This window comes from Glycine max, chromosome 3, assembly GCF_000004515.6.
Source record: "Glycine max cultivar Williams 82 chromosome 3, Glycine_max_v4.0, whole genome shotgun sequence".
NCBI lineage: Eukaryota > Viridiplantae > Streptophyta > Magnoliopsida > Fabales > Fabaceae > Glycine > Glycine max.
In genome coordinates, this window is record NC_016090.4 from 25,332,235 (window position 1) to 25,342,533 (window position 10,299).

The 10,299-nt window shown below is 33.9% G+C and overlaps 1 protein-coding gene across 1 annotated transcript; it reads right to left on the reverse strand.

Moving 5' to 3' along the window:
• Window positions 1-1,780: 1,780 nt before the first annotated feature.
• On the reverse strand, window positions 1,781-3,137 carry LOC121174566 (uncharacterized). The gene is made up of 2 exons (XM_041013924.1): window positions 2,807-3,137; window positions 1,781-1,962 (listed from the first exon to the last, which is right to left on the reverse strand). The coding sequence occupies exons 1-2, from the start codon at window positions 3,135-3,137 to the stop codon at window positions 1,781-1,783; spliced, it is 513 nt and encodes a 170-aa protein (XP_040869858.1).
• Window positions 3,138-10,299: the final 7,162 nt, after the last annotated feature.

Consider the following 10,299-nt stretch of genomic DNA (forward strand, 5'->3'; position numbering starts at 1 on the left):
AACTATCACACCAACAATTTGGGCTCTAACAAACCTATAGGCTCATTAACTAACACAATAGAAACTGACTTGACCATTAACTAACAATAGCAAACTGAATTACTTACAACACACCTGTTAATTCAGATTCGCTTAAGGATAGAACACCCAATCTACCTCCCATGCTTTCCAAGTTTCCCTTGTTTACTTGATCCCTCAAGAAATAAAATCAGGTCTCAATGTGCTTACTTCTTCCATGAGAAACTAGATGTTTTGCCAAATCAATTGTGAATTTGTTGTCAATCCTCATCTTTAAAGGCCTAGCTACTTTCAATTTCATTTCTTTCACTAGAGTTTCCAACCATGTAGCTTGGCATGCTCCAAATGATGTAGCTATATATCCAGCTTCATAGGAGGATAAAGCAACTACATCTTGCTTCTTTGAACTCCATGAGATTGATCCATTTCCACACATGTAAACATATCCCTCTATACTATTTCGATCATCTTTATCTCCACACTAATCTGAATCTTTATAGCCAACAATCTCCACAGTGTTCCCTTTATATATATATATATATATATATATATATATATATATATATATATATATATATATCTGTGTGTGTGTGTGTGTGTGTGTGTGCATATCCTTTTTTCTAGTTGCTTGATGAGATGCTCTTGGCTTCTACATGAACTTGCTTATCAGGCCAACTCCATAAACCAAATCTGATATGGTATTACACAAATATTTTAGTGATCCAACCAGTTGCCGCCTATATTGAGATGAGTTCATATGATCTTCACCTTCTTCTTTAATCAGCCTTGTACTAGTTTCAACATGAGTTGATGCTAGATTACAAATCTAACTTGTTGAATCTCTTTAGAATATTTGTTGCATACTTTTTATAGTGCATGAAAACTCCTTTACTTGTTGGAATTAATTCCATTCCTAGAAAATAGGTAACCTCCCTTAAATCAGACATTTTATACACCCTTTGAATTCATCGATCTCTCCTTCATTGTTTCTTGTTATTAACAGGTCATCAACATACAAGCACACAATCAAAAGATCAGTAAGTTGTGATGCTCAAGTATAGACTTTATTTTCATGTGTACACTTTAGAATGCCTTGTTGCATTAGAAAGAGATTAATTCTCTTATTCCATGTTCTTGGAGCCTACTTAAGGCCATACAAGGCTTTCTTAAGTCTGTAAACATTTTATTCTTCTCCATTTACTTCAAAACCAGGTGGTTGGTTGATATAGACCTTTTCATCCAATGGCCCATTCAAGAAGGCAGATTTGTCATCTAATAGGTGGATAGAACCACCCTTTGAAGCTAGCAATTGATGTCACTAGACTAATTGTTTCTAACTTGTCCACTGGTGCAAACACTTCTTGAAAGTCCACTGGTGCAAACACTTCTTGAAAGTCCACTCTTTCCTTTTGTAGAAACCCCTTTACTAATAACCTTGTCTTGTACTTAGCAATAGTTCCATTAGGCATCCCTTTAACCTTGTAAACCCATTTCAAGCATCCCTTCAATTGAAGTCAGCTCTTAAATTCAACTCTTATTTCATAGCATTTGACCACTTCTCATCCTGAATTGCCTCTTCAAAGATCATAGGTTTTGCTTTGATGAACAAGGCTAGATGGACTAGATCTCCTTCTTGTGTCACAAGGATGTCAAGAAGCATCTTAAAATCATTCAACCTTTGAGGTTGTTGCCGATTTCTTTGAGGTCTTTTAGCTTGAACAATTTTTGATAATTCAGTTTCAGTAATATGGCCCTCAAGTAATCACATCTTCATACTAGCTTTGGGATTGCCCTCATCCCAATTCCACCACTTTGACTCATCTAGTATCACATCTCTGATTATTACTATCATCTTTCCTTTTGGATCATATAGTTTGTAGGATCCAATTGGATAATACCCAATGAAGATCATTGAATCACTTCTATCATTCAACTTCTTCCTCACTAGTTATGAAACATGCTTATAGCATAAAGAGCCAAAGATTTTGAGATGAGACACATATGATTTTCTTCCAGATCAAGCTTCTTCTAGAGTTATCTCTGGAAAACTTCTTGTAGAACTTCTATTAAGAATAAAGGAAGTAGTTGACACAGCTTCTCCCCAAAAATACTTAGGCGATTTCTTATCTTTTAACATGCTTCTCACCATGTCCATGATAGTTTTGTTCTTTCTTTCAACCATCCCATTATGTTGGGGTCTATAAGGAGTAGTTACTTCAGGAAACATCCCTTCTTCATCACAATATTTCTAAAATTCATGTGAAGCCTATTCATCGGCATCAACTGTCCTTATCACCTTAATTTCCTCTCAACTTTTCACACATCAATTTAAACTTCTTAAAAACAAGCACCACTTCACTCTTTCTTTTTAGCAGATGAATCCACATCATCCTTGTATATTAATCAATGAAGGATACAAAGTACTTGTTACCTCCAAGAGACTAGATCTTAAAAGGTCCACATACACTTTAATATATCACTTCTAACTCGTCTCTTGATCCGAGAGGGGTTTGGATTTGAATGCATTTCTGGTCTACTTGGTCACACAACAGTCTTCACGTATCTATTTGGTTCCATTATTTATGGAAGACCATGTACCATTTTCTTACTTTGTAGTAGGTTCAAACTTTTTAAATTTAGGTGTCCAAACTAGTAATGCCCACACCCAATGCACTTCATTCAAGGTGGCATCAAAGCATTCTTTCTCAAGTACTTTAATTCCAATCTTGAAAGTCATGTTCTTTGACAAAGGAACTTTAAAGATTAACTTTCTAGTAATATTATACACCTTCATTGAGTTTTAGTGTAGACTCATAGAATATCCCTTTTTCTGCCAATTGCCTAAAACTCAACAAATTGTTCTTCAATTTTGGAACATAAAGAACATTTGTAATGAAAGCCTTCACTCCATTCTTCCTTTTAACCATCACCTTATCAACTGCTTCAGTAGTAACTACTATATTGTCACCAAACTTCACCTTGCTTTTCACTTTTTCATTGAGAACAATGAACCACTCATTTCTTCCTGATATGTGATTTGAACAGCTTGTGTCCAGATACCAATGATTAGAATAATCACCTTCGAATTTTGTTGTTACCATCAGTAAGTCAGGCCCCATCTTCTTTATCTTGCTCTTGTTTGCTTCTATAGTCATCAATAAAATGTCCCTACTTCTAACAATTATAACACTAAATTCCCTTCTTGTTAAATTTCTTCTTGCAATACTTATCATGACCTCCATTCTTGTTGTTTTTACTTTGATTGTTATTCTTATCTATTGCACTCCTTTGTCCTACACCAGTGTTCTGCCACTTGTTGCTCTTCCATTTTCCTTTTGAACTACCCGAAACACACTAGAAAAGGGGGGCTTCAACAGTGTGATGGATAAAAACTTTGTCTTTCAAAGACTTTGAAAGATTTTCTAAAAAAAAATATGAGTGGATGATGGGTTTTGTCCAAGGGTCGTGAAAAGACATAATGATGAGTGATGGTGATGGTTAAGTGTTTAGGGTGAAGAGAGAGAAAGTGATTATGGGGGGAAGTTGAAAAGATATGGGTTTTTTCAAACTGGATTCGACCCACTTCAAGTGACTCAGGGCAAGTACACTCAAAACACTATGTTTTATTTGTAGACAAAGGATCAAGATGAATGTTTTGATGATGCCAAAGGGTTACATGTTTCTCAAAGCTTTATTCAAGACAAAGAAATCAAAGATATTCAAGATGGATGATCAAGACAGCCTCTAGAGTCTTAGGAAGAGTATATTTAATAGGAAGAGAATTCCAATTGAAGTAGCAAAAGCTTTGGCCAATAAATTTAAGTTAAAAAGGCTTTTTCAAGAAATTTACTCTTTGGTAATCGATTACCAGAGGATGTAATCGATTACCAGTGGCCAAAACTGATTTACAACAGCTATTAAAATTTGAATTCAAAATTTGCACTGTGTAATCGATTACACATATATGGTAATCGATTACCAGCAGTTATTAAACGTTTTAATTCATATTTTAAAGCTTGTAATCGATTACACAAATACTGTAATCGATTACCAGAGGAGTTTTTCAGAAAACATTCTCAACAGTCACATCTTTTTCTTTGGTTCTTGAATGGCTATCAAAGGCTTATATATATGTGACTTGAGACACGAATTTGCTAAGAGTTTTTTAGAACAAAAAGGTCTTATCCTCTTAAAAAGCAAAATTGTTTTATCCTCTTAAAAATTCCTTGGCCAAAACACTTGTGATTCAATAAGGAATTATTTGAGTGCTCAAATTGTTCAATCTATCTCTTTCAAGAGAGATTTCTTCTTCTCTTCTTCTTTATTCTGAAAAGGGATTAAGAGACCAAGGGTCTCTTGTTGTGAAAGAATTCTAAACACAAAGGAAGGATTGTCCTTGTATGTTTAGAACTTGTAAAAGGAATTTACAAGATAGTGGAACTCTCAAGCGGGTTGCTTGGGGACTGGACGTAGGCACAAGGGTGTGGCCGAACCAGTATAAATCTGAGTTTGCACTTTCTCTTCCCTTAAACTCCTTTATTTATTATTGTTTTATATTCATATTCAAATTGTTCTATTTGAATCAATATTTAAGAAATTCATTATTAAGGGAATTTATAACTTGAATAGAAAGTTAAATAGAATTTTTAATTGGGGAAATAATTTGTAATATCTTAATTCAACCCCCCCCCCCTTCTTATGATATCTGAGGCCACTTGTCCAACAAGTGGAATCAGAGCTTCATTCATGTATAAAGTTTAGAAGCTTCAAGAATTATGGTCTCATCAAACTGCTTGTTTCCCGAGGGAAATTCTATAAATAGACCTCTCATCTTTAATGGAGTGGGTTACCACTACTGGAAAACCCACATGCAAATCTTTGTAGAGGCAATAGATTTAAATATTTGGGAAGCCATAGAACAAGGACCTTATGTTCCCTCTATAGTGGCCGGAAGTGCAACAATAGAAAAACCTAGAGTAGATTGGACTGAGGAAGAAAGAAGATTAGTACAATATAATTTAAAGGCCAAAAATATTATTACATTTGCCCTAGGAATAGATGAATATTTTAGGGTTTCAAATTGTAAAAGTGCTAAGGATATGTGGGATACACTACAAGTAACACATGAAGGCACAACAGATGTTAAAAGATCTAGGATAAACACTTTAACTCATGAATATGAACTGTTTAGGATGAATGTAAATGAAAGTATACAAGGCATGCAAAAGAGGTTCACACACATAGTTAATCACCTTGCATCTCAAGGAAAAACCTTTCAAAATGAAGATCTAGTAAATAAAGTTTTAAGATGTCTTAATAGAGAATGGCGACCAAAGGTAACAGCCATCACAGAATCTCAAGATTTGTCTAGTATGTCTCTTGCTACATTATTTGGAAAATTGCAGGAGCATGAAATGGAATTATTGAGATTAAATCAACATGAAGAAACGGATAAGAAGAAGAAGAGAATCGCTCTTAAAGCCTCATCTGCTATCCAAGAAGACAGTGATAAAGAAGATTCAATTGACTTGGATAATGATGAAGATATTAGTCCTTTTGTAAAAAGATTCAACAAGTTCCTGAGAGTCAGAGGAAATCAAAAGCGACCCAATTTTAAATCTAAAAGAAGGACAAAAACTTCATCATCTACTCTAAAATGCTTTGAGTGCAATCAACCTGGACATTTGAGGGTTGATTGTCCTATCTTCAAGAAAAAGATGGAGAAGTCTGAAAAGAAAAATATTAATGAAAAGAAATTGAAGAAAGCATACATTACATGGGATGAAAACGATATGGAATCTTCTGAAGATTTAGAAAATGAAGAAATAAACCTCTGCCTTATGGCTAAAAGTTATGAAAGTGATGAAGAGGTAACATCTTCAAACAACTTATCTATTTCTTTGATGAATTGCAAGATGCATTTGCTGATCTGCATAAAGAGTCAATTAAACTTGCAAAGTTAGTTTCATCTTCGAAGAAAACAATTTCAAATTTAGAAAATGAAATTTCAAAATTAAACAAAGAATTAGATCATCTTAGAAATGAAGTCTCAATTTCTAAACCAAATGAAAAAGTTCATATCTCTACTATTTCTGACAAGAAAATGTCAGATTCTTGTAGTTGTTGTGAAAAGTCTGAAAAAGAAATTAAAGAGTTGAAAAACTCACTTGCAAAATTTTCTTATAGTAAAAATAATTTAGATGTCATATTAGGAAAACAAAGACATGCCTCCAATAAGGCTGGACTAGGATATAAATCCAAAAAACAACAAAAATTTCATAAAAACTTCTTTACTTCCACACAAAAATATAATTCTAGTTCTATCACATGTTTTTACTGTGGAAGAAAAGGGCATGGCACATCTACATGCTATTTTAGAAGAAATTGTAACAATATTAAAATGATTTGGGTCCCAAAAGGATCTGTTATTCATACTAACACACAAGGACCCAATAAAGTTTGGGTACCTAAGTTACAACCTTGATTTTGTAGGAACCCTTGAGGAAAAAGTGGTACATAGATAGCGGATGCTCAAAACATATGATGGGAGACGAATCAAAATTCATACATATCTCTCCCAAGAAAAGCGGACATGTAACTTATGGTGACAACAACAAAGGTAGAATTCTTGGAGTTGGAAAAATAGGTACAAATTCTTCAACCTCCATTGAAAATGTTCTACTTGTTGAAGGACTTAAACATAGTCTGCTTAGTGTGAGTCAATTATGTGACAAAGGCTATCTGGTATCATTTGATTCTCAAAACTGTGTCATTGAACATAAACATGATACGAATATAAAGCATATAGGGTTTAGAGTCAACAATGTTTACATGATAGACTTAAGTCAAAAACTAGATAATAATCAATGTTTTCTTTGTAAAGATGATGATCCATGGTTGTGGCATAAACGGATTGCACATATAAACATGGAACACTTAAATAGATTAATATCAAAAGATTTAGTTGTTGGTTTGCCAAAACTAAGATTTGAAAAAGATAGGTTATGTGATGCATGTCAAAAGGGAAAACAAACTAGAGTTTCTTTCAAATCTAAAAACATTGTTTCAACTACTCAACCCTTACAATTACTACATATGGATTTGTTTGGTCCTTCCAGAATCATGAGTTTTGGAGGAAGTTACTATGCTCTTGTTATAGTTGATGATTATTCTAGATACACATGGACTCTTTTTATCACTTATAAGAATGATGCATTTCAAGCATTTAGAAAACTTGCAAAAATCATTCAAAATAAGAAAAATCTCAAGATTATATCTATTAGGAGTGATCATGGGGGTGAGTTTGAAAATAAAGAATTTGAATTATTTTGTGATAAGCATGGGATTGAGCATAACTTTTCTACACCAAGAACCCCTCAACAAAATGGTGTTGTTGAAAGGAAAAATAGATCTTTGGAAGAGATTGGTAGAACTTTATTAAATGATACTCCTCTTCCAAAACACTTTTGGGATGAAGCCGTTAACACTGCATGCTACATTTTAAATAAGGCTTTAATAAGACCCATTTTAAAGAAAACTCCATATGAATTGTTCAATGGCAGAAAACCAAACATCTCACATCTTCATATCTTTGGTTGTAAATGTTTTGTATTGAAAAATGGAAAAGATAACTTAGGAAAATTTGATGCTAAGTCAGATGAAGGTATTTTCCTTGGATATTCTCTGCATAGTAAAGCTTATAGAATATATAATAAAAGAACAATGACAATTGAAGAGTCTATACATGTTTCCTTTGATGAGTCTAATGCCATTCCTCCAAGGAAGGATTTTTTAGATGATATTTCAGATTCCTTAGAAGATACACATACTCATGGAAATGACTCTAAAGAAAAAGATGAAGGAAGCAATGAGGATTCTCAATATAATGGAGTTAGAGGAAATAATGAACTTCCAAGAGAATGGAAAGCCTCAAGAGATCATCCCCTCGACAACATTATTGGTGATATATCAAAAGGGGTAACAACTAGACATTCTCTTAAAGATTTATGCAATAATATGGCTTTTGTATCTATGATTTAACCTAAAAATATAAAAGAAGCAATAGTAGATGATAACTGGATCATTGCCATGCAAGAAGAACTGAATCAATTTGAAAGAAACAATGTGTGGAAACTAGTTGAAAAACCTGAAAATTATCCTGTCATAGGAACAAAATGGGTTTTTAGAAATAAATTAGATGAACATGGCATAATTATTAGAAATAAGGCTAGGTTATTAGCAAAAGGGTATAATCAAGAAGAGGGAATAGACTATGAAGAAACATATGCTCCAGTTGCAAGATTAGAAGCCATTAGAATGCTCTTAGAATATGCATCCATAATGAATTTTAAGCTCTATCAAATGGATGTTAAAAGTGCTTTTCTAAATGGTTTAATTCAAGAAGAAGTATATGTTGAACAACCCCCAAGTTTTGAAATCCCGAATAAACCAAATCATGTTTATAAATTGCAAAAGGCTCTTTATGGTTTGAAACAAGCCCCTAGGGCGTGGTATGAACGTTTAAGTAATTTTCTCCTAGAAAAAGAATTTTCTAGAGGAAAAGTGGATACCACATTGTTCATAAAGAGAAAGCATAATGATATTTTGTTGGTTCAAATATATTTTGATGATATAATTTTTGGATCTACTAATGATTCATTGTGCAAGGAGTTTTCCCTTGATATGCAAAGTGAATTTGAAATGTCAATGATGGGAGAACTAAAGTACTTCCTGGGATTACAAATCAAGCAAACTCAAGAAGGTATATTCATCAATCAATCCAAGTACTGCAAGGAATTGATCAAAATATTTGGGATGGAAAGTGCAAAACACATGGCTACACCGATGAGCACTAGCTGTTACTTAGATAAAGATGAATCTGGTCAATCTATAGACATGAAACAGTATCGAGGTATGATCGGATCTCTTATCTATTTATCTGCTAGTAGACTTGATATTATGTTTAGTGTATGCATGTGTGCTAGGTTTCAATCCAACCCCAAACAATCACATTTGAGTGCAGTTAAGAGAATCATGAGATATCTATTAGGTACAATAAATTTAGGATTATGGTATCCTAAGAAATCAACATGTAACTTAATAGGATATTCTGATTCTGACTTTGCCGGATCTAAAACTGATAGAAAAAGCACAAGTGGAACTTGTCAATTCATTGGATCCGCTCTTGTCCCATGGCATAGCAAGAAACAAAACAGTGTTGCTTTATCCACTGCTGAAGCGGAATATATCTTTGTCGGCAGTTGTTGTGCACAGATTTTATGGATGAAGCAACAATTATCTGACTATGGTATCCTTCTTGATCGCATACCTATTAGGTGTGATAATACTAGTGCCATAAATCTATCCAAAAATCTTGTTCAACACTCTAGAACCAAACATATAGAAATTAGGCACCATTTTCTTAGAGATCATGTCCTAAAGGGAGATTGTGTATTAGAGTTTGTTGATACAAAGAATCAGCTTGCTGATATCTTTACAAAACCTCTCCCAAAAGATATATTCTTTTCAATAAGAAGAGAATTAGGCCTTTTAGACCTTAGTGATTTGGATAGGTAATGTTTATGATTGATTGATTGTGTTTTGATTAAGTATGACGCTTGTTTATGACTAATTTATTTTACTTTTCTTGTTGGTATAAGTAACTATTAAGATAGTATAAGTTTTTAGACTTAGAAATAAGTTTTCTGTTAGGAAAAGGCTATTGTTTTGTTCTGGTAATCGATTACATGAATACTGGAATCGATTACACTAGAACAGACGGCCTGTAATCGATTACAGTATTCATGTAATCGATTACCAGTAGGCTGCCTCCACCTGTAATCGATTACAATACGTCTTGCTCTATAAATATCACGTTTTCCAGAAACCCCTGCGCAGCCTCTTGACCCTTTCGACGTTCCTCCATTCCCAAACCTCCAAACCTTCCTATCTTACTCATTTCTTCATCAAATCGACTCCCGTAACTTGCAATCTTCTTCTTTTTCATTTTTCTTTTGATTTCACCGATTGAAATCTGCAAAAACTCCTTCAAATGGAAGAATCGTCAAAGAAACGTAAGGGTTCATCCACCTCCACTTCGGCTTCAAGAGCTCATCGTTCCGGAGCCAACAGCGCATCCACAGCACCAATTCCACCCTCCATATCTTCGTCCACACTATTTTCTTCCGAAGAACAGCAGAAACGGTACTCAAATCTTTTCTCATCTCGTTCCATTATCGACCCTAAGTTCATTGATATGGAATTCTTTTATGCTGAAACTTT

What these genes read in the sequence shown, in the direction of transcription:
- LOC121174566 (XM_041013924.1), bottom strand. Translation starts at nt 3,137, where the DNA reads ATGGGGCCTGACTTACTGATGGTAACAACAAAATTCGAAGGTGATTAT. An exon ending in TACACTAAAACTCAATGAAG is followed by an intron (nt 1,963 to 2,806) that starts GTGTATAATATT and finishes TTTCATAACTAG; the next exon opens with TGAGGAAGAAGTTGAATGAT.